This window comes from Xiphophorus hellerii, chromosome 9 (genome assembly GCF_003331165.1).
Source record: "Xiphophorus hellerii strain 12219 chromosome 9, Xiphophorus_hellerii-4.1, whole genome shotgun sequence".
In the NCBI taxonomy this organism is placed as follows: domain Eukaryota; kingdom Metazoa; phylum Chordata; class Actinopteri; order Cyprinodontiformes; family Poeciliidae; genus Xiphophorus; species Xiphophorus hellerii.
The window spans coordinates 2,403,266-2,428,637 of record NC_045680.1 but is presented as its reverse complement, the minus strand read 5'-3'; the positions used below and the strand labels follow the sequence as shown (position 1 = coordinate 2,428,637).

The 25,372-nt window shown below is 38.7% G+C and overlaps 1 protein-coding gene across 1 annotated transcript in view; it reads right to left on the bottom strand.

Annotated features, from left to right (window-relative positions):
• Positions 1-25,141, bottom strand: part of ap1m3 (adaptor related protein complex 1 subunit mu 3) — a 38,277-nt gene extending 13,136 nt beyond the window's left edge. The window contains exons 1-6 of the mRNA XM_032572218.1: positions 24,938-25,141; positions 16,337-16,493; positions 15,670-15,737; positions 15,083-15,213; positions 3,643-3,790; positions 2,466-2,592 (exon numbers count right to left, since the gene is read on the bottom strand). Of these exons, the coding sequence (XP_032428109.1) occupies positions 2,466-2,592; positions 3,643-3,790; positions 15,083-15,213; positions 15,670-15,737; positions 16,337-16,493; positions 24,938-24,979 (673 nt within the window). The 5' untranslated portion in view covers positions 24,980-25,141. The remainder of the gene's footprint in view (positions 1-2,465; positions 2,593-3,642; positions 3,791-15,082; positions 15,214-15,669; positions 15,738-16,336; positions 16,494-24,937) is intronic.
• Positions 25,142-25,372: the final 231 nt, after the last annotated feature.

The window sequence follows — 25,372 nt, the reverse complement described above, 5'->3', positions numbered from 1 at the left end:
CTGATACATTCATGTTGTCTTTCTATGTCAGATGTTCTAATATGTTGGTAAAAAGACTGAACTACTGGCATATTTGCATTTATAAAACTATACTAGACCTTCTTCTTTCATATTCAAAATTCAACATCCTCAACAAAGTGTTTGAGCCAACAATGTTCATTAACAAATCATGCTAATCTCAAAGGTAACAAATGATTTTGCTAACTTTTGTTAGAAAGTTGTCAAGTATTCTGTCACTCACGTTTTTTAAGAGGTTTTATTGGCTCTAGTGGCCTTTTAATAGTGAATTGGCAGGGAAGTGGGTAATGAGAGAAGTGAAAAAACATACGGCAAGGGTCGCCAGGCCGGGAATTGAACCTGCTACAGCAGCATCGAGGGCGAAGGCCTCCATATGTGGGTTGTGCTTAACCCCTGCGCCACCACAGCACCCCGTCACTCACTTTTTACCGAGTGGATTTAAGCTACATTTGGAACTCTGTAAATACCCGAATATCTAATTTTTGCTTCATTATGCTGTTTCAGTAGTAAATCTCAACCAGGTCTTTGCTGGAAAAATGAATTAAAGAATTAGACTTAATTAATATATGACTTAAACAATGAATGTTGCAGTGAAATGGAACATTGTCAATTAAAAAAAAATTATTTCCTTATCCAAGTTCTGTGTTGTAGCATTTCTGGGCTTTGGCCAGTAGAGGGCAGCAATAAATGATTTATACACTCACTCCCATGTCTAACGAGTTGGGATGCAAAAAAGTACAGATAATTTAAGAATATTTAGAAATGGATGTATATATATATATATATATATATATATATATATATATATATATATATATATATATATATATATATATATATATATATATAAATTATAAAACAAAAGAAAAAACAAAAACACCTCTGAGTGCAAACGATAAGTGAGACTGATGTTTCTATTAATATTCACGGAGAGTCTGCATGGATATCTCCCAGAGTGTTTGATCATTATTCCTGATCAGCATTTCTAAGGCATTATGTTATTTGCTACATTGCAACACGCAGCAGGGGGTGGAGGGAGCAGTGGATGTTGTGGACTGCAGACATTCCAGAGAGACGTCAGATAGCCACAAACCCTCACCTTTCATCTGCAGGGCTGCCGCCCGAGGTGAGGATTAACTCTGTGGCAAAGAGGCTAGACAGAGATGGAGCCTTCCCTCCTCTGTGAGAAGCAGAAGGGCGTGTTGAAGAAATGTAGGCTACGGAGGGGAGGAAGAGGAGGATGCTCAGGGAATTGGGAAGGAAAGATGTAGCTGTGGGAAACAATGAAGGTAGAAATTTCTTGGCAGAGACGAGGGGGGTAGATGGAAAAGAAAAGCAACGCATAGGAGTACGACAGAAAAAGGAGGCTGGGAGTGAAGGTGGGTTCAAGGTGAGTGCGAGTTGGTTTCTATCATTATTAACTTGAATATATTTTGCATTCTAAAATACACCTACAAAGCAATTATGTAAGGAATTACATATTTTAGTAAATTCCTTCCTGTCACTAACACAAACTGGCAGTGTTTATTCAGTGTCAAACATCTTATGAATTTTTAGATGTCGAGAAGCAGTATTAAAAATTATGTGTAACTTTATGCAATTCTTGCTTAGTACTCCATATGAATCTTTTATAACCAAATTATAAAAATGATCATTTGATAATGATGATAATTTATAACTAAATTATAAAAAGGATACGACACCAAATGGGAGATATTTGTTTTAGTAATAGCTGATTTAAAGAAAATAAATACTATGTTCTACATACCACATTCAGTCTTAATATTTGGTTAAAGACAAGAGCTACAGCTAGTTATGTAAATAAAACTCAAAATGCTATAATGTTATAAGAATCAGGTGTGGTACAAAATTTTAAGCCCAACAGATCAGCTTGTTTCAGTGGTACACAGAAGGTTCTTTTTGGTTTGTTTTAAAGGGATCCAAACTGAAGATGATCTTCTGGCCCAAATTCTGACTGACTCCTGAATGCAGATTGAAAATAAGTTCTTAATGGGATTCGAAACAGAGGAACTTCCTCACCATCCTGTCAATGTGAAAAAAATTTATATAAAAAAATGTTCATCATCAAAGTGTCCGATCATTCGAGAAATGGCTTTTGAGAAATGTTTTGATCCCGTTATTTGCTCATGACTGTTTTTAGTAATTGTTTTCTTCATGTCTATTCTGAATGTTTTTCTTGGAGAGAAATGATTTTCTTGCTACTGTTTGACACCTGGCTAGCCTCCAGAAGTGCTGCTCACTGTACATGAACAGTCACACAATCCATCACTACACAACTATTCCAAAGCACAAAACTGCTTCCACTGTCAAAGCACATGAAGTTCCTACTTTCATTTTGACTGAATATTAAAACGAGGTGCCACTCTTGTTATAAATGTTTTTAGAGACACAAAGGGCTCTGAGTACTTAACCTTAATGGTACTTACTGCCGGTGAGCTCAAACAACACTTTGTCATTGAGTCCCAGTCTGAGTTCAGGCATTCCGGAAAGGACGACTTTTAGCTTGATGCTGCCCACTATTTCACTGCGCAGGACACTGCCATTGGCGCTCACCTACAAACAGCACGAAAAATCATTTTACATCAATAAATGTTACTTTTATCCCCACAGTATGCACATTTTATTTCTTTATTGAGGACATAAATGGTGTGCAAAATTAAACGTTTTGTAGGCAAAAGGTTAAAAAAAGAATTAAGGAAAGACATTTAGATGTTAGATCATGATAATCTATTTTTATGTTCATGTAGTTCCTGCTCATATAGGAGACAGTATCAAAGATACTTCATTAGTTTCATCTCAACTAGTACAAAACTGCCATTGTTTCTGCAATACATGAAATATGGCATTTGACTGCAGTTGAGTTTATCCAAGTTTTGGAAAGACAACATGTATATGTATGTACATCTGATCCATTTCTTTGGAGGTTGTTGTAAGTCATGAAGTAAACAAAAGAGTCCTCTACAGCCTCTGCTGTGCATCGCAACACCAGATTTTAGACTGTTTTAATGGCAACAGAAAAAAAAACACTGCGGGAAAAAACTGAAATATGTAATTCAAAACCTGCTTTTATTTTATTACAATTATTGTTAAGCTTTAGTTTTTGGTCCTATGATTACTGTTTATTACAAAAGGCTTGTAATTTAAGAAATTTTTTCTGAAGTTAAACAAAAAAAGATTAAAAATTCAACATGATTTCTGTATTTCAAGGGTCCTTTTGAACCCTGTTGAGTCTTAAGTTGTTCAAACTTTGGTTTAACATGATCAAAATGGGGCTGGGTTTAAAGACTGCAGTATTGAAATACAGTCAGAACAATAATAAAGACAACATTGCAATCAAACATGGTGAATAAATGGGTGAATATTTGAAAAACAGATAAACTAACAAGCCAGAGATTTGACAGATTTCAACTCTAATCCGCACAATAACGGCCCTTTTTTATTTTAATAAAACCATTCAGGAAATGAATGGAAAAAACATAAAAATCAAACAAATAGCTTCTTTTTACACTGTTTGAAAGCATAAAATATGCAAATAAACATTTATATTAAAAGTAGAGACTTTTTCACATTAAGGATTTCTAGCAAAGTAAGAAATAGTCTCACCAGAAGATTTACAGACTCTATAACATCCATGAAGACTTCATTCTTCCTGTACTTGATGCCCTCTGACCGCCATGACACAGCATTGGTGACAGTGGCAGGTGGTCGAGGTGCCCCAACCTCCAGCTTATGCCCCTGCTGGGTAATGTACCTGACAGAGACAAAAAACAGAGAAAAGATATTAAAAGAGCTCCTGCTGTGGCCAATGTCACTCAGTAATCCTGCAGAGCCTGACACCTGAAAAGCTGTGAAAGAAAATTTATTACAGCAAAAAATAATGCTGAAAGTCCTCATTAAGAGGGTTTAGGCAGAATAAGATATTATATCTTTGAGAACAAAGACAAATGATTCAGTCATGAATTATTATTTATTAAAGACTTCAATCTCCAGGAAAAAAAAAATAACAAAATGGTGAGTTTAAATGGTAGGCACTCTGTCTTGTAAGGAATGTTTTTCTAGGTGATAATAAATGAGCTACTGTGGAGCAAACAAATTAAAGGAGATTTGTATTTATTTAGTAGGAACTCTATTCATGCTCGTAATTGGAAAAGAGAGATTTACATAATCCATTTTAATGGTGCACTTGTGTTTGTTTGACTATAAACTATTGCCAAAGTAAACGAGCTGAACTAAAGATGTGTCATGAGTACTAAGGCATAAAAACATGCTTGAACACCTTGTATATGAAGACATGTACAGATTAAATCCTCAAATATAATAAACAACAGGAAAACCTCATTTGGCACATTTTTAAAGGTAAGTCAATTAGCTGTAACTCAACGGACTAGTGTCAAATGATCAGGGGATTGATACAACTCGATCTGGTACCGACTGATTCTGCTTGCGTCACCAAAAGGTCTTGTTCAAATTTTCACCCACGCTAACTGTCAGTTTTATTAGCATATTTTGCCAACAGGGGTTTCCTTGTTGCCAAGCACAACTATCAGCATATCTGGGTTTCTGATGTGAAACTAAAAACTCGGTTAAGCTGGGTTTCATGTCATTACCAGATCCACATTGTAACGTCAGAGGTAAATGTTTAGCCACCAGCGTTGGCCTTTAGTTCCCCATTTTGTTTTGCTTCTCACTCATCAGTTGAAACTTTGAGTTCCTGAAATATTCTAACCTGGGGTTTTCTTTTAAGCAGTAGGCTAATTGTTGTATGGTATTTTATTTTAGTCCTGTTTCAGTTTCAAAAGCACAAACAAGGAAGTCACTCAAAACCCCAGTTGTCTCTGTACTATATTCACCACGAAAAGACACCATCATAAGGGCTAAGTTTAACAGGTATAAAGACACGTTTAATCAGAAAGAAATCACAGAATATTTCTCAGTTTTAACTCTGGGACAAAAAACTTATTTACTGTATACCATCAACAGATCTTTCACATAGTTTTTAATACTTAAGTACTCTCAATAATGATTTAGAATTTTTAAAGTCTTCATAAAGTTCAATATCATGTGGATGTGCAGAATGTTCTGTTCAAATTCTTTATTGACTGCAACAAAAGGTAAATAAATTATTCATTAGAAATAATACTTTTTTAAGAAGGATCCAGTAATCTATAGGCAAAACAGCTGCACAAGGGATAACGTCATCCCTAAGTGAGCTAATTTGTTTTAGAGGTCCTTTGTTACTCCAGAGACAAATAATGACATGTCATGAGAATAAAAAAGCAGCTGCAGTTAGATAAACAACACGTGACCAGACCTGTTGTAACAGTAACACCTGCGCAGCACTCTGTATTTCTTACTGGCCTCATTTCCTCTGCAGAGCAGAGTTTGTCATTTTCTATTTCTAGAATATGATGCACTGCAAGGTGAGGGTCAAACACATTAAAATGTTAGTTCTAAACTGTGAAATATATTTATCAGCTTGTGAAACTTCTGATTATTCCACAGAGTGCAGTAAGAAATGTCTTCAAGTTTTCCACACAAAATGTTTTACATACAAATATCAGACAAAGATAAATTGTGTAAATGCAGATCAAGCAGGTGTGTTGTGAGAGGGGGAAACCTATACAAACCAATCTGATCCTATGTGAAAAAAGACAGTAACCTGGTAAACTTAATAACTACATGTTTGTTGCATCTATGTCCAGTATTGATTAGACCATTTAAACCCCCCTTTTTGGTTTTTTGAGTTATTCAGAAATGGACTCGCAGGTGTGCTTCACCAAGTCTGCATAAGCTTACGGACAGAAACTAATGCACAACCAATTCCATTCTGCATTTTCTGGTTTGAGAGCAAAGTTGATTGTTCCATCAATTACAACAAGTTGTCAAGGTCTTAAAGCAGTAAAGCAGCCCCAGACCATCATACAATCACCATTATGGCTGTGGGTATGATGTTCTTTTTCTGAAAGGTTTGTTTTATGGCAGGTGCAATGGGATGTCAAATTTCCAAAAAGTGTGACCCACTCATCGGTCAACAGAATATTTTCCGAAGTTTTGACAATCAAAAGGTTATTGGTTGTTATTGTTAGCAGCGGTTGTTGGTTTAAAAGTCTCCCATACAGGCTATTGTTGCCAAGTCTCTTTCTTCACTGTTGAATCATACGCACTACATTTAACCATGACAAGCAAGGCATGCAATGTTTAAGATGTTCTGGCTTCTTTTGACCTCAAAAATTAGTCAAAAATTAGCGATTTCAGTAACTGCAATCGGCAGGCAGCTCCTGGGGAGGTACTCCACTGCTGCATGTTTTCTCCACTTGTGGATCATGGATGAAGTCCCTTAGCATTAGTACCAGAACATTAAGGACTCAATTTGACTCCTGATGCAATTTCAATGCTCTAATGATGTCAAATTAAACACACAGTGGCAGCATGCAACTCAAAAAGAAATGAGCAAGAAAGAGTAAACACTGGAAGAAAACAAGCCATAAATGCACTACATGGGCAATTGTGCAATAATTGACGTGAACATTGTTTTTAAATCCAACACTATATTGGATAGTGCCCTTTTTTATTTATTTATATAAGTGTTGTGTCTGTAAAATAACTAGTCCCATTAGAAACACCTGTTCAGTTTTATCTGTTATTGCTGGTGTTGTCTGATCTCAGATAAATCAGTCAAAATTTGACACAAGGGCTGCACAAAGGAAAGTATCATCTCTGCAGACCCCACACATTCTGGTCACAAACTGTTGAAGCTGTTACTTTCTGGTCAGGGCTACAGAATGCCCTTTTCAAAACCCAGCCGTCACAGAGACAGTTTCTTTGATGATTATTTTGACCAGAATAATCAGCTACTCATCTTTGAAACCAAAATATACAGTATATATATATTTGCACAATGTTACACCAATCATGGTCTTTTTTTCTTCACAAAGAAATGACTGCAAAATAATACATCTGCATATCATTCCTTTATCTTTATTTCATTTCCCCTTTAATATATGTATGTCATTTCTGTAGCGTGTAAGTAAGTGCCTGGAAACAGAAGTTACTTTCCTTGTTTGTGCTCACAATCTTGGCCAATAAAGCTGATGTTGTTTCCACTGCTGTACTTTAATTTAAATGCTCTGCTAAAATAGATTAATAATAATATTTAAGTGTAAGAAAAACCGAACGTAGAAGAAATTAGATACTCAAAAGAAGGGCCTGAGTCATAAATCGTTGTATTTACACTTAATGGCACTTTATACAAACAGCATGTCTTTACTGAAGCATGAGAGACAGTTCTATAAAACAAACGGTACTTCAGTTGCTCATTAGAACCATTCTGAACTGGTGCTGCTGACCTGCACTTGAACTTACATAGAGTACTTGGCTAATATTCACAAAACGATTTGATTCAGATGTTGTGCAGCTTCATGCTTTGATCTCCTTTAAATAAACTCCATTAATTTCAAACACCAAGACAGAAAGTGATCCAAAATGGCAGCTGCTGCAGCAGTCTTCTATCCTCTCCCTCTGTGATCAGCCATAAGGCACGCACTACAAAGCAAGATTAGTAGCTTAGAGAGGTATCTCCAAGTTCAACTCTGGGTTTTTAGTGTCACAAAACTCTGACTGGTTCACTTATTTCTGAGATGAATCACCATGGTAACTTTTGCTGGATACTGAATCTGCTTCAGGAGCAGATCAGGTAAAAAAAAAAAAAGGAAAGAAATAAGTCCCAGTAATATCAAGTCTTCCTGAGCAACATTTTGTATGTATATGTTACCTACACATGTAAAGTGATCAGTTGGAGATCCCATATTAAGAAACAATTACATTTGGGCACTGTAGATATAATTTCCAAACTTTTACTTTTCAATTTCACCTTTCCTTTGTTGACTGCAATGTTTTTCTTGTGACTTCTCTTGAGAATCAGATTATAACTTTTCCTTCATATTTACCAGTTAACATCTAAATAAGGTGTTAAAGCAAATTAAATAGGAAGCAAGCTTGTTCTTGGTTACTTGTAAAGGTTTAAATTCAATAGAGCTTTACTGGTGTTTTGCATATTCAGCAGATACAAAGCCAATTTTTATGCATAAATCCTCTCTTTGGCAACCTTTATCCCTTTAGCTGATTTTAAGTCCTAAAGGAAGCACTCATCTACTTTCATTATGAATTGATCAACATTAAGATTTTTTTTTTTTATTTGAATGTACTTAGAGTAAGTACAGGTACAGGGTTGAAGAAAAGTTCTTTATGCGTTTCATTTAAGTAGTTTCAGGATTGTGTTTATAGCTCTGTTTTGATTTCCACTAAGGCTTGAAGGAAACATCTGTTTGGCTGTGCCTTTCGTCTACACAATGCTGCTCAGAACAGTGAGAGAATAACAAAACAATAAAGCTGCAGCCGGACAGGCAGAACAATGAGCAGCAACCAGTTGAAGAAGCATGTGAAGCCAAATTCAAGAGCAAATTTTGATTTTCGTGTTTTAAAACTACAGATAGAATAAAATCAACTGGAGCTGCTCTAAATCGACAAATCTTTTTAGCATGCTACCAGTGTCATGAACTATGAAGACAAATTCTGTAGATTAAGGAGGAAATACAAATGCTAAGTGAAAGGCCTTGTTATCACTTCAAATGTGCAGTTCTGTTTAAATGCCAACAGTAAAAATGACAAAAAAACAAACAAGTTTAGGATTGATTGACAGATTAAGGCAGGAGATTTTCCCTTGTTTTCTGTCCCAATTCCTCACACTTCAGGGTCTTGAAAAGCCTGCTGAAATGCAAAAAAGTCTGATAGAGATGAAAGACTTTGACATATGAGAGTTTGGGTCGATGTTGAATTGTTTTGATGTTTTCTATTTTGCCCTGATTCTCCTCGGAAATGCTAATGAAGGGATCTTGAAGAGCGTCTGGCACTAAGCTGACAGATTAGCATAACAATAGGAGAAACATGCAAACAAAGCCAAGGTTTTACTATATTAATGCAGATATTTGACCTTTCAAGGTAAAATAGGCATAAAATACACAAATAAAACTACATTTCTTACATGCAGTGTCTCATTAAAGCATCAATACCCCTTGACTTAGAGAACAAACAGCATCATTAAGACCAACAAGCAAAGCAGACATATTAGGGTCTGTCTGTGTTCTGTTTAAATGAGAATCTTAAAGCAGATGTTTGAAACAACCCAAATTTTGAAAATAACCTAAGTTTTGCCAAAAAAAAAAAAATTGGCACAAATGCCCACCTTCCACAACATGGCCACTTAAACTGATTGGCCAGCAAGTTTTCTAACAAGATAAAATCTTCTGGCAAATCTGCTATGTTTGCAGGTAGAAGTTTTGCAAGCATAAGTTTCACAATCTTTTAATATGTTATTTATGCAAGAATCACAATAACATTTATTTTAAAAAAGTTTTAAGACTTTTTCTATTTTGTCACAAGCCAAGCAGGAGACACAGCAAGCGTGAAGGAAGATGAGGACGAGACTAAAACTGAACCTTTTGTCCTACATGAAGGCTCCAGTGTGAGGTAGGAAACTAATGCTGCACATCAACCTGAACATAACAACTCCACTGTGAAATATGGTGATGGCATCAGAAAGCTGGTCAGAGTTGATGGGATAATGGGCTGAACTAAATATAAGCCAGTCCAAAAAAGAAACATCTTAAAGGATGCAAAAAAAAACCCCAAAAAACTTGCGATTGGTGCAAAGGTTCACCTTCCAGTAGTGAAGTGGAATATGTGGCCAGACTTGGGGAGGGGTTAAAGCAGCTGCATAACACTTTGCACGGTTAAAAACACCTACAACCGACAAAATTTACTGGCCATTGGTCAAACAATCGGGGAAAGTCTGTCACAGGAGCTTTTCCGTGTCCACAACAACATTCCGGTCGATATTGCACGGACACCGGGCTCTCCCTGGATTACAATCCCAGTATCTACGACAGGGCGACGGCGCAGTGATCGTAAACAAAAGAGGGGGTGTCGCAGCGGCGTGTTAGCGAGGCTCAGGAAACAGCCACACAAACCACCGCTATCAAGCATTTTTCTCTCCAACGTGAGGTCTCTTGTTAACAAACTGGACGAATGGAAGCTGTGGATTGCAACTGACAACCTCATCCGGGAATGCTGCCTTCTGTTGATCACGGAGACGTGGTTAAATCCAACCATACCGGACCCGGAGATCGAGCTAGCAGGCTACACAGCACACCGACAGGACCGATCAGCGAGCTCCGGTAAGAAAAGAGGAGGTGGACTATGCGTTTATGTAAATAACAGCTGGTGTACGAACTCCACAGTAGTTGTTAGCCACTGTTCTCCAGGCGTGGAGTTCATCACAATTAAATGCAGACCCGATAACGCCATTCTACTCACTGCGGTTCACATAGCACCGGATGCTAACGCTAGCTCGGCCGTGGGACTCCTGCATGATACTATCAGCAACAACCAGAACAAGTACCCCGAGGCTGTTCACATCGTCTCTGGGGACTTTAATCATGCTGATCTGAAATCAGTCCTCCCCAAATTCCATCAACACTTAATGTGCACAACCAGGGGTGATAAAACTCTGGACAACCTGGACACAAACATCAGACAAGCATACACGGCTAAACCCTTAGCACACCTTGGCCAGTCTGATCACGTGTCCCTGCTACTGAACCCTGCTTACCGGACTGGGGACACCCCCGGGGGGTGGGGGTGGGGGTCGTAAGTATTGAGTCCGATGCTGTTGGGGGAGGGGGGGAGCGCGCGCAGTACTCCGGTGCTGTTTTGTTACTCATTCGGTTTAGGATTTTCAAAATAAAAGATCCGGAAGTAGTTCATTATTTCTTGCGCGGTACCGGTGGTTGGGGACCACTGAACTACAGGACTGCTTCCAGAGAACTGACTGGGAGGTTTTTGCACATCAGTACCTGGAGAACTACACCTCAGCAGTCTTGGACTACACCAGGTTCTGTACGGAAAATGTCACCAGGAACAGACTCGTGAGGATCTATCCGAATAGGAAACCCTGGATGACTAAGGAGGTCCGGGGCCTCTTGAAAGCCAGGAACGCTGCTTTCAGGTCTGGGGACAAAGCACGCTACAGTTCTGCCAGAGCCAACCTGAGAAGAGGCATCTGCCAAGCTAAGGCATCATACAGAGGGAGAATAGAGAAGCAGCTCAGGAGCAACAACACCAGGCAGGTGTGGCAGGGTGTCCAGCACATTACAAGCTACAGATCCAGCAACCAGCCATGCACGGAGGGAACCACTTCCCTGGCAGAGGAGATGAATATCTTCGTTGCCCGCTTTGAGGCGACACCTACCACAGCTCCATCACAGCTGCCTGTCCACAGCAGCTCTGCTCTCACAGTAGAGGAGTATGAGGTGAGGAAGGTGAACCCAAGGAAAGCTGCGGGACCTGATGGTGTGTCGGGACGGGTGCTTAAAGACTGTGCAGACCAACTGGCTGGAATCTTCACAAAGATTTTTAACCAGCCCCTGTCTCAAGCCACTGTCCCTCCCTGCCTATAGTCCTCTACCATTGTCCCCCTGCCGAAAAGAACCAACATCAACACCCTGAACGACTACCGTCCAGTGGCACTCACACCGATCATCATGAAGTGCTTCGAGAGACTGGTGCGGAGTCACATCCTCGCTGGCCTGCCTGCTGAGCTGGACCCTCTCCAATTTGCCTACAAAGCAAAGAGGTCCACAGAGGACGCTGTATCCACAGCACTTCATGCTGCCCTGACCCACTTAGAGAAGCAGGGGAGCTACGTCAGAATGCTCTTTGTGGACTTCAGCTCAGCATTTAATACTATACTTCCCCAACGTCTGGTGTCCAAGCTAGCAAACCTTGGGCTCCCATCAGCCACCTGCAGTTGGATCCTGGACTTCCTAACAGGTCACTCCCAGAGGGTCAGACTGGGCCCCCACACCTCCACTGCTCTGAGCCTGAACACCGGATCGCCACAGGGTTGCGTGCTCAGCCCACTTCTCTACACCCTCTACACTCATGACTGTGTCTCCAACCACCTCAGCAACAAGATCATAAAGTTTGCAGATGACACGACTGTTGTTGGTCTCATCTCAGGCGGGAAGGGGGAGCTGGAGTACAGGGATGAGGTGAAGTGGCTGTCAGAGTGGTGCAAAGTCAATAACCTGCTCCTCAACACCTCCAAAACAAAGGAGCTGGTGATCGACTTCAGGAAGAACAAAACCGGACATCCAGCCTCTCACCATCAGTGGGACCTGTGTGGAGAGGGTCCCAGTGTTCAGGTTTCTGGGCATGGAGTTGGAGGACAAACTAACCTAGAGCACCAACACCAAGGAGCTGTTGAAGAAGGCACAGCAGAGACTGTACTTCCTGAGAATACTCAAGAAGAACCGTCTCCCCTCAGACCTGCTGCAGGCCTTCTATCACTGCTCCATAGAGAGTGTGCTCACGTACAGTCTGAGTGTCTGGTACGGCAGTAGCACATCCGAGGACAAGAAGGCGCTCCAGAGGGTTGTTGGGGCAGCAGAGAGAACCATAGGCTGCCCCCTCGCCACTATGGAACAGATTTACACTTCCAGGCTCCACAAGAAATTTTTGGACATTTTAAATGACTCTTCACACCCTGGCCATGGTCTCTTCCAGCTGCTGCCATCAGGCAAGAGATACAGAGCAATAAAAACCAGGACAAATCGCCTAAAAAACAGTTTTTACCCGATGGCAATCATGGTACTAAATTCAAAGGCATAAGAACTTCTGCTCTTGACACCACTTTGTTATAAATGTAAATTCTGTTGCGACACCTCCAGGCGCTGCAACCATCTTCTGATGTCTATTTATTTCTCATTTTGTACTATTTATTTCTTTATCTTTTTTATGTATATGTATATTGTATATTATGTATATACACATAACCTGCATTTTAACTCGAGTCGAGCAAATCTCAATCTCGTTGTAATCTGTTGATGACAATGACAAATAAATCTTATCTTATCTTAAAAATGCTATTTGTCCAATCCGATTGAGTTTAAGCTATTTTGCAAAGAAGACTGGACAAAGTTGAGACATTTCTCTTAAAACTCACTGCAGAACTAATTCCAGAAAAAGAAGTCTACCAAGTATGGACTCAGTGAGGTAGAAATTAAATGTATACTAGATTGGTCAGATTGTATTTGTAAAAATATGAAATCCATTTATCAATGTCATTCTCTTTCACAATTATGAACAATGGTGTTTTTGTCCATCACATCGCCCCAGTTAAATAAATTGACTCTTATAACTAACAAAAAATGCGAAAATAATTTCAGTATGACTACTTTACAAGCCACTCTAGATTCATAGGTATATTTTTATGCATGAGCAACTTATTCTTTTTCCCCCACCCACACAATAACTCTTGCCAAGTATGCAGTGTAATATTGTAAGCGTTCTTATTGCTGCTGGGTCATTAAAAGGTTAAAGAACTGAAGTAACAACCAGAGACAAAGACAATCGGAGTGTGTGTGTCTATGTTTGGGGGTGGGTGTGTGTGTGTGTCTACTGTCTGCAGGGATGAGAGCGTGTTTGTCTCCATGGAGGGTAGGGGAGCTGAGCTTTTCTGTCTGAGAGTCTTAAGTGTGTTCAGCTGAAGGTGCCATTGTGTAAGTGCCAATTGGAGACGAGTGATTCTCAGCATCATTCAGTCAACACACACACAGTACACAAGAGACTTAACATCAAGCTACATGCAAAACTACTGTAGTTACATATAAGCAGCTAAGTTATACAATTGTACTCTAATGAAAATCAAAGAAGATAATGTGCAAACTGAGGCAATGTCAGAGTTGCTGCATGTTACAGAAAGTTGGGTCTTATCCTGGAGACAAATGCCTTTTTGAGAAGGGAGTAGAAGAAGACAAAGCAACCCTGTCTAAAACCAAAAGCACAGGAACGAAGTGTAAGCATTTCTCACCTTCCTCACTGGTTACGTTCTGCGTTTTATTATGACCACAGTTTAGGCCAATGGCACTCAAAGCCTACTCATTAGGTACACTAATTCCCTCTCTGCTGCTTCCTGACATTATACCACAAAGTAGTTATCTCAAAGTCTCTTTATCTCTGATGGAAAATACAAGTGTCACTTGAACATGTATAATTGGATCGGAAATTAGAACAAAGTGTTGCAGTTACTGCTTTTATGGGCTTAAAAAATATAACCTTATTCACTTATCAGCCCTATGTTTAAATGATCATTTCTGTGGAAACATTTGTTAGATATAATTGCCAAATCCTTGTTATAAAGACTGGTAATTATGTTACCCTTCCCTTTTGTTTCCTGCTGTGAATTGCTGTTGGGTTAGTCTGAAAATTTGGTTCCAGAATGTATTGGTGTGTTATCTTATGCAAAAACTGAAGCACCACAATAATTTCAACACAAAATGATTTTGACACCAAACCAGAAAACCACTCCATTTTCCACAAAAACCCTATTGGTTAAGAAATTTTTGATCACCAAACCACTTTTAATGCCAACTTAAACTGGGAGAAAGAAGAGCCAATTAATTTTGAAAAAATTTCAAAACGGCAACACAGGCGTTGGCAGTTCAACCCTACATGAAGCATTCTGGGTTTGGGTTAAAAAATAAAAAATAAAAAAATCAATCACCCTTTGTTCCCTGCAATTTTGGCTTATGCTAAAGGATAAGCAACTGCTAGGAAAGTCCTACAGCTAAATTGTATAATTGACAGCAGGTCTAAAAATAACATCTGTTTTCAGTTGAATTGTAGAGAGGATCAGGCATATTAAAGATGAAAATAATTAATCATAGTGGCTTTTTGACATCTGCTTTATGCTCAGTAAATATAATGTCAAATTAGTGATCTCAAAGGTTGACCACTGAAGGCATCAGTGGAAGCCCAGTGGAATGATTTTGTGGGGAAGCCCATCGGTGAAAGGCTTAGAATCCCTCCAAACACAATCCAAAGCAGCTTTGACCTGTCATTATATTTAAAATATCACCTTGGTTAAAAGGAACAGGTTAATCCAAGGACTTTAGTGGAGTCACAGATTGTGCATCACTTTTCTTACTCTTGTAGGATCTTGCTCTCAGTTGTCTGGGGGAATCCAAAGTCCATCACTTCATCCATCAGTTCATATACTGTCACAAAGTTGTCACGAATACTTTCCTCCTCCAGCTCTTTAAAATACTCCTTAAATACCTGCAGAAAGAAAAACGAGTTGGAGTTTTTTACATCAGCTCAGATAAAAAAAAAAACATGGTGTGACAGTTTGTCATGCTGTGTAGGAGCAGATTCTCCCTACAACAGGGTAGCAAATTACCCCTATTGCATAACTGAATTTACAAGAACAAGCTGTAACAATTATAAAAAGATAAAGATAATGAGAGAGAGAGAGAGTAATAATAGGGAGTACTTTTGGGCAGGGAGATGGAGATAACAAATGTAAAGACAAAGATGACACACTTAAAACAAAACATACAACCACAATGCATTGTGGGATGTATGCACAGATATGGAGGCAGAATATGGAGTTGGCTGCCAAAGGGGGAGGAGCCTCCAAGTCCCGAAAGACCACCCCCAACCCAGCAGAGGACACAGAACTAAAGGGATTTTCCTGGTATTAAAGAAAAGTAAAAGAGCTGAAGTATGACTCACCTGAACTATTCTATAAAGAAAGGAGTACACCAGAGCAGCGTTGGCATTCTTCTTTGTCATTGCTACCACTTATGAAGAAACTGTTAAGAAAAAACACTTTTCATCCAAAAGTTGCACTCAAAATAATTATTTTCACTTATCCTTTGCAGAAGAACAGAAGTTAAAAAATTGCACATGCAACAGTATATAAAGTTACCAGAATGCATCTGATTCAAAAGCAATTAAGAACATAACGCAGGGTTGAAGAACAGCTAGGATGTAATTCAATGCATTGGGAATAGCAGTTACTCCCAACTGCAATATGATGCTGAATTAATAATGTTCTAGGAAGACTGACTATATAATCTCACAGTAGAAAAGGGGAGGATATTCTGCACAGTAAATCATACATTGCTCACTCTGATTCATGATATGCAAAGGCAGACAGTGAGAAGCTCAGGAGCTGCTGGCTACACAAACCTGGAGCACAGGGCCTCCTGTGGTTCTGTTCTGGGAAGATAAAATTTTCCCGCATCATAAATAGAAATGACTGACAGGGAGGGGCTGACACTTTGAGGTGGGATTGTCAGTCTTCATGAGAAACTACACCCATTGGTGAATTGAGACATCCACAGTGAAGACACCTTTTACACAAAACATCACACAGAAATAAGCTCGCATTGGATACAGTAAAGGTTGCTGTGTTTGATCCAGAGGAAGTGTGAGGAGCCATGGCTGACCAGCGGTGTCATCTCAGCATCTTCCTCCCTCTTCATCAATATGGGCATGAAATGGTCAATTTCATTCATGTCCATGTTTCCCATGTAGTTATGGCAAATCAAAACCTGGACAGATAACATAGAGCAGAGAGGGAGAGGAAATATTATGCAGCAACCATTCAGTCATTAAAGATTCATAGCTTTGGCTGAGATACCAAACCTGCACTCTAGTCTGCTTCAGGAACCTTTGGCTGACAGTTGAAAGAAAAGACAAAAAAGAAAAGAAAAAAACTCATCCTTTCTCAGTTTCTCTCACAACAAAATGTGCAAACAGTGTTTCATGCCTGAACGTTTTCCTTGAAGCTATGATGGACTGATGGATATCTCAGCATGAATGATGAATGGCTTCCTTAAAATAAGAATCAGAGTAGATCCCAGCAAAGTTCACAAGATGATTGGGGTCAAAATTCAAAGAAACGATGCTGTGTAAATTTCTAAGGGAAAATACAGGGTAAAAGTTCAGGCATGCAACATCTCAGTATATCGAAGGTGTGTGGATGTTGGGTCTTTTCCCTCAAGATCAACAATTAAAAAAAGAAAAACCCCAACAACGTTCACATACCTTTAAGTTATTTACTTAATGAAAATCAAAGCAAAAGCTGTTGGAGCCTTTTCCATGCCTGAGCTCCAACAGACAGGATTCAAAGGAAAATCTTGATATGAAAAGAATACAGAATCTTGGCATGCACAGCATGCATCAGACGTTTAAATTAAAAAGTATATTTACCAAAGAAATGACATCTCAATGGCTAAATTTCAGCACAGCTGGATTTTCAGCAGCTCTACAAGTAGTATCCTGATTTAAACAAATTAAGTTTAAGATTAAGACTAATTTGTCACGCTGCAGTATGAGCACAAAAACAACCACCCATTATTCTTATGTTTTTTTTGCCCATGCTACATTGTTTTCAAACCACAGTTGACTAGCTCAAGGCAGCAGACAGCATGCTGGCTAAAAGGTCAGAAATCCTGGCTAATTAGATAATATCAGCTTTTTAAGTGTTATGGTATTTTAAGAGCAAAATGGTACAATAACATGAGGAATAAGCACTTAAAAACAGCTACTTGGTTTAGCAGGCGCTTCCTATTTTTGTCACAGTATATGTATCAAATAAAATGACCAATAAATTGTCATTATATTTAACCAGTTACACTGTGAAAATCTCATAAAGGTCCATGTTTAAAGGAGATAAGCCAGGACAGTTTAAAAATATATTTATAGCAAAATCATAATAATAACAAGAATGCAAATTCATGGTACCTTGTTAGAACATTAGTAACAATATAATTATCAGTGGTACATAATCAGTACCAAATGAACTGAATTAAAATTTGGGGTCGTAAATCATTTACACAAATGTCTGATTGAGGTCATATTTAATTAGTAGTATGAACGACTATGCAAAACAACATAAACAGCAAAATCTGAGTATCAAAATTGAAACTGAGTATCAAGACCTGTTGTGTGGACGTAGCCTAAGAAAATAACTTTCCAGATTAATGTTTCCTAACCCTGGTCCTCAGGGCACACCGGCCTGGATGTTTTAGGTGTTTCCTTGCATCAGCACACCTCATTTCAATTGATAGTTGATTAACGGGCTTTTCCTGAACTGCAGTCCTTAGAATCAGGTGTGTTAAAGCAGGGAAGCATCCAAAACATGCAGGGCAGTGAGCCTCCAGGACCAGGGTTGGGAAACACTGTTGTGGACCATGGAAGGAGATTAAGAAATAAAAATTCCTCTGCTTTGGGGGTCTGTATCTTTCTCTCACACACATGCACACACCAACATGCACAAAGACAGACACACAACTCTCCTCTGTCTTTAATAGAAACTTTGTTGTGGAGAGGTCACACATGGCCAGGTACAAAGGGAGAAGGAAATAAGATATAAAAAGGAAATTCCAGCCAAGTAATCCGAGGCTGTGGATAGGCCGATGCTCAGGTACTGTGAAGAAAGATGGAAACCGCAGAGTGAGCAGTTCAAAGGTCAGTGGAGAAAAAGAATGACATATGGACAGGTTGTTGCATCAAAAAACTGCAATGCTGAATACTGCCAGTGTGTAGAGATTCACTTTGAAGTTCTGAAACCAAACTAATAGAAAACAACAAGACATTCTTTCTCTAAAGTATTCAGCTTCAGTAGTTCTGGAGTCACTGCTATCACAGATCATTCTACTACAAAGAGATTTTGGATAGAGTTACTATTTTAAAGCAGTTGACATGCATTGCAATGGGATAAAAAAATGAATACTGGAACATTACATAATGGAAATATTGGCTCCATGCTACATTGTCTAGTTAATCTGCGTTTTAAAAACTGGGAGATTGATTAATAATGTATATAAAGCTCTCAGGGCTCATAATGAGCTTTGACAAGTTTCCCTTATCACCCATTTCCCTGCTGTACATTGAAAAGTACACAACTGTCATTTACCAAACAACTTCATACTCTGGAGAGGTATTAATCATTTGATTCTACAGTGACAGAAAATGAAAGTGTCAGGCTTCTTTCTTGTTAGCTGTGCAGAGAAGAATGTAACCTGGTGCTAAATATCCTAAATGTGACTTTAAGATTAGGAAGACATCGCCGTTGTGTGTTAGTTTGTATGAGTGTCTAATTAAAAAGGAAAATATCATGCAGTTTTGAGTATTATTTATTTATACCTGGGTTTACATTCCTCAAATGGAAAAACAATCCTAAACTAAACAAATCTAAGGTGTACTCAAAACTGCATTTTTATTAAATCACGTGTATCTAAGACTGTAGATAACCTAAAAGAGAGGGAAGGGAGGGAAAAATAGCATTTAGAGGAAATTTGGGGCAGGGACACACACAACAATGGGTGGCTGTGTCCAGAATGTGAAATCAATACAATCCACTCACTACTGACCTCAAAGACAAATAGGGACCAGAAAACCCTCACTGGAGTGTTTGACCCAAAGGCAAACTAGACAAAAAAAAAATCTCAGCAAAGCTAATGTCAGTTTGGATCACCCATCAACACTTTGCAACATAATAAATCACAGTATAAATCTCACTGAGTCACTCCAATACCAGGGTGATTATGAGATAAGCTAAAGAACTGTTGACAGAAAATGTAGTTTGCTTAGGAAAGGGCTACTAGACCCCTAAGAAATTTAGATATAATGCCATACAGTTCCTTGGTCAATAGAAACTATTTAACAACAGAAATGGTCACAATGCCTCCTTTTTATCCCAATCTGAGATTCCAGCTCAAAGTGACACTGACAGCTCCATTGTTTAGCAATTGGGAGTATGTTAACATGCAAACTATTATCATTGTTGTCTGGAAACAAATTTTACTACCTTTTGTCCTACTTTAAGTATTCTGACCAAAACTGCTTCTTTGTGGTTTTACTACACCAATATTTGGAAATAATTACGTTAAGTGATCTTGTACGCCAGCATTTTTGGAAAAAGCCAACATTAAGTTTGGAGCAGCCAGTAGTTGTCCAGAGGAATTACAGTGGAGCACCTACTCATGATTTGCAGATTTTTCTGTGGATTGCAGCTCCAATTTTTAGCAGAAAATTCACCCACTATTGCAGGTTTTTGAAAATATTAAATCAAATGCTGCTTTGGAAGCTGAAATAGCAATAAGCAATGCTACTTGAATGCTATGGGCTCTTTGCACCTCAGCTTCCGCGTTCGGGGAACAGCGGCTCAATCTTTTCCGATCTATTGAAAAAGGCTCTTTACACTGGGTATTTGGAGGGCTTGTCCAAGGTAACAATTAATGATGTACATCGACCCGAAGCCCCGACAAGTAAGCTGGAGAAAGGTTTTAAGATGTTCGCCTCGTTATACGAAGGTGAGTTTTACTTTCTTTAAACTTTGTGGCAAACATTAGCTTTAGCTTATGCTAGACATTTTTCTTGTAAAAATGTGCTATTTAAGTATCTAAACATTTTTCATCATTCATTAACGGACAATGTTTTTACCTTGTTTTCAAGTATATTACCGGCGTTTATTGTCGTTAGTGTCAGAGACCAAGTAACGAGGATTTTAAGGTTCAGGCTTTTTGCTTCTGAAGCACAACAAGCCCATAGCTTAACAGCTTAACTAGCTTAACAGTAGAGCAGCTCTGGTGTCGGAGTTCTAGTTCAGCTGACTGTTCAGGTTCAGAGTTGTTGCTTTTAGAAAAATATGGCCGTGTTCCGTAAGGTCTCCGTGTTATTTCGCTTTATTAGTTTTGCATGCTTCTTGTGAAGCAGGACGGTGTTTACAGCGGATCAGTTGCTCGGCTGTCTGGCTCTGGTCTGCTCTCTCGTTCCCATAAACTCTCTTTCAGGCTGAATACAGAAGTGATTCCATGGAAATAACACAGGAGGCTCCTTTACCTTCTGCTTTAGGCTGAAGAAGCTGATCCGGAGTGACGTGAAGGCTGTAAACTTTGCTGTGCGGCGTTAGCTTTAACTGGTAGCTACAAATATTTACAAGCCACCGTCTTCTTAATTCAGGACCGCTTGGAAATCCATGAAACCTTAAAAGCCCATTATATTAGGAAGACAACAATGTTCATAGTATTGTTTTATTTGCGTCTGAAATAAGACTTTGTCTTTTCTAGCTGTCATGGTAACTCAAAGCGGAAAAAAGAGAGCCGCATTTGCGCATGCGGTTGTGACGTCAGCGCGGCAGGTGCAAAGAGCCCATTGGCTGGGATTTGCAAAGCAGTCAATACAGAAACTCCATTCATTTTCCTTATTTCTGCTTATTTAAGAGCAGAAATGATTAAATCTGTAGACTATATCTTCTGTAGTATTGCTAAAACGGTTTCCACTGTGCCCATTAAGATATCTTTGGTGTTTGAACTGATAAAATAGACAGTTTTAAGCGTGTTTAGAAGAAGTCTCAAGTATTTGTGAATTTTAGCTGCCCATTGATGGATGTAGTTCCTAATCCCTGTGAATTTACTATATGTTATAACCTTTGAAACTGATTCATGTGACCAGATGAATCAGGCTACACAAAATGTGGGGTGTCTGAAGGGCTGAGTCTGGGTTTAATTTAGCATTTGACAGAAAAATGAAAGGATGGAAAAATGTCAAGACATCTCTGTAGTAATGAAGGCATATCCTGTGAGCCCTATGGCAATAACCAATTTTGAAATCACCCCAGGATCCATTTGGGATTTTTAGTTGGAATCGACCAGCAGCTTGGCATTTCCATCCAAAAAAACCACAAAAAAAAAACAAGCATTGTGACTAAAAACGAAAGCATCACAAATTTGAAACATCATATATTGAGGAATCAATAAACTTAAAGTTAAACTTCTCAGCTTGCATTTTTGAATCCAAGTATCTAACTCCTTTAGTTATTTTACACTTACTATATGACCACGTTCGTCTGCTGGAGACATCTAAATGCTCACAATAACCCTAAACTTGAGCTCAAGTAAATTACTGTGTAGAAAAATTCTATTGTGAAGCTCTAGGAACAATTGATGCCGTGATGATTGTAATAGCTTGACATTTTGGTACATCAGTGAGTCCCAGAAGCTATCCATGTTCAGGCTGGTGCCCAGGAGGTTAGGGTGGAAAGGGGACGGCTTTACGGTGGAGGGATAAAGGGCAGATGTGGAGATTGGCTTCTGCCTTCTTGTGCATTTTAAGGAATGTCTGAAAGCTGAAATGGGCAGGTTGTGCTTGACTGTTTTTTTGTAATGTCTTGTAAACTATGTAAATACTCATTTAGAATTCAACCTTTTACTCTAGCTAATTACACTTTTAATTACAACTACAATGCACATTTGCTCTATGAGCACTAAAATTTAGAAACTTGTCTGATCAGGACATTGCCAGAGGCACAGTGAGGATGGAAGGTGAAGCACTGCTAAGTAGCCTGGGGGCAGAGATAAGTAGATTGCAAGAGGGAAAAAGAAACCTTTAATCTGTACAATCAGGCACCCAGGCTATGAAGGATGGATCTTTCTCCCTGATGGGCATTGTTGTCAAGCAGAAAAGGCTATTCAGCAATTCCTTTTGTTGCCCTTGTAGTGACTCCAGGACTGATTAATCATCAATCAAATTGACACGCAGATTTTGGATCAATCATTAGGTCTGTAAATGTCAGATATGTCAGGATCCCACAGGTTAGTTTGTATTATTTGTATTTGCTTATTTGTAATGGGTCTTTTGAGATTTACAATCTCATTTACAAGGATGTCCTGGACAAAACCAACACTAATATAATCAGATGTTTTGGTCCAATCAAAACCTGAAAATATATACACCCAATGCAGTTTTTTGGGGGTTTTTTTTCATTTTCATTCACTGACCATAAGAATTTCTGGGATATTGGTAAAACAAAAAATATTTAAAAAAAAACAGTGAGTATCTAGGCTATCAACATCTGACTTTGATTGCAAAGTTCACCAATCAATGTCTGATGTTGTAGTGTAGAGGTGTCCATAGTCAGTCCTCAAAGTCTGGTATCCTGCATGTTTTACTTCTCTCTCTTTGTTACTACCTCCTCAGCATGTGAATGGCATATATTAAAGAAATGAATTCTGCAGGTTTTCTTTGGGCAGTGTGACTTTAAGACATAGTGCCGGGTTTGCAGTGCTGACCAAACAATCCCAGCATGCTGCAGACATTTTTGTTCCTATTCTTAGACATTTTTTTGTAAGTTAGTTCAAATTAAAAGGAAATATGAAATACGGGTCTAAAATATGCATAGAAGTCAAAACAATTAAAAACAAATACATAGCTTAGACTAAATACTATGTAGATTACACTAAAAGTAAGTAAGAGATTTCAGAGCATTAAAATGAACAAAACTTGGCATTTTAATTGAAACTGAAAAAAATGAGTTGACAAACAAAATCCCACACATTTACACATTTAATATGAAAAAATATATTCTAACAAAATAAACAGCAACAGACAAAAATCAATATAACATTTTAGGGCTTGACACATCTCTCCATATCCATGTGGACCTCGGCCAATTACGTGCTCTTATTCCTCCTGTTTTTACAGCTTGAACAACCACCCTACACGCAGAGATTTATGGTATGAGGGCGTTTATAAAGGTTTTAGAAAGGTTTATAAGCTTTATAAGGACACAATCGAAAAGAGAAAAAAACTGTTCTCACAGGAAATCCAGGAAGTTTTGGTTTCCTTGTCACAGAGACTAAATATCCACACTGCAAACCGAAATTCTCTCCTCACTGACTTTCTTTGAAGCTAGCTCTTTTTTTGGGGAGGGGGTGTTCAGCTCATGATTTGACCCGTTGAGTGTTTGGCACTAACCTTTGACTCTTTTTTTGTCCCTGTCAGTTCATAGACGTGAATTAGACCTAATTGCCATGTATTCTACTGATTAAAGAAAGAATAGCCAAACAATGGACCCTAAATAAGAAATTATTATTATAAAAAAGGAGAACATTACTTTCCTCTATGTCCTTATTGCTTACCAAAGTACAGAGTACAAGTAGAAATCTAGGACAAATAGCGTAGAGCTGATGCTAACTGATCAGTTTTCTGCTTAAATTGTACAAACTTTGTTTAGATCAGCAATCACCAAATCCTGCATAAGTCACTGTAGCAACTTTTACATGGATCCCTGCTCCAACTGACCTGAATATAATGGGCTAATTTCTGCAGAGGCTATTTCAGTCATTCATGTGATTGAAGTGTGTTGGAACGCAGACGGATCTAAACGTTTCAAGACAGTGGCTCCCAAGTTGTGTTAAATCTCATTAGCATGTTGAGAGTCAAAATTAAGTGAGTCTAGGATTAAGTTTGTGTAAACAACCTGAGACATAAAATTTTATTAATTTTGCAAACCTACTGATCAAACCAGAGTAGGGTGGAGTTCAGTACACTATGCACACCCTCAGCCTATCTGCTGCAAAAATAAGCAAATCACATTTTATAAATGTTTTGAAGTTCTTGTTAACTATCAAACAAGAAAACATGTGCAAAAGATCAATGGGAACAAAAATTAGACAATTAAATAGGACTTTTAGAGACAAGGAAATCAATACAAAAGAAAACGAGACAGATTAAATCCTTGATCCAGTGGAAAGATATTTTCTGACTAAATTATGTGCAAAAACCTAAATTCTATATTTTCATGCACGTTGAAACACTTTTCAAAGGGATCAGTTGCAATTAAAAGAAACAATAGCTCCAAGAGATAAGTTCCAAACTTTGAAATAGGACACATCACATAAAATAAGGGCTGCATCGCTGCACAAGAACAAGCTCTCTGTGTACACTCAGCATCGATAAACGAGTTTGGCGAGTTGGCTTTCTCTTCCTGTTTTATGTCAGTGTTACAACCCATTTAACCTTAATTCACTAACTTACTCTCTTGAAACACAACTGTGCCGGAAATTTTCTAAATGCAGTAGAAACAAGCACGGTGAAATAAAAATACATACTTCAGCAGAGGCGCTTTCTTTAGTTTAAATAGTCCTCGTATTGCAGGTGCCGCGCTGTTAATGTCAACTTCCCCACCAACAAGTCGCCCAAAACTTACCTTTCCCTTCAGGTCGAGGATGAATATCGCCGAGGCGGACATCTTGACGGAGAAAAAAAAAAACCTCGAGAACAAGAATGAGACAGGATGATTCCTAGGTCTACTGTAGGATATGGGTCATATAAATGGAAGAAAAAGTCGCTCCCATCATTCTCCTCCTCCCCCCTCTGAGCTGCGCTCTGTTCAGTCGAAGCGTTTCGCTGCAGCGCCGCTTTTCCGGAGCGTCAAACTCACTGTGTTTACAGAAGTACAATTTCCGGCCGCAAGATATTCTCAACCAATCTATTTCCATCCTCAAATTTTGTTAATTTCAACCTCAGCACGATGTTGCAGAACGCTTAAATCAGTTTTGTTTGCCTGGCTTAGCTCTTAGTGTTGCTTTTTCAGTGCAAAGGAGCCGTTTTACACTCTTAACAAGGCTTGGAAATAAAAGAC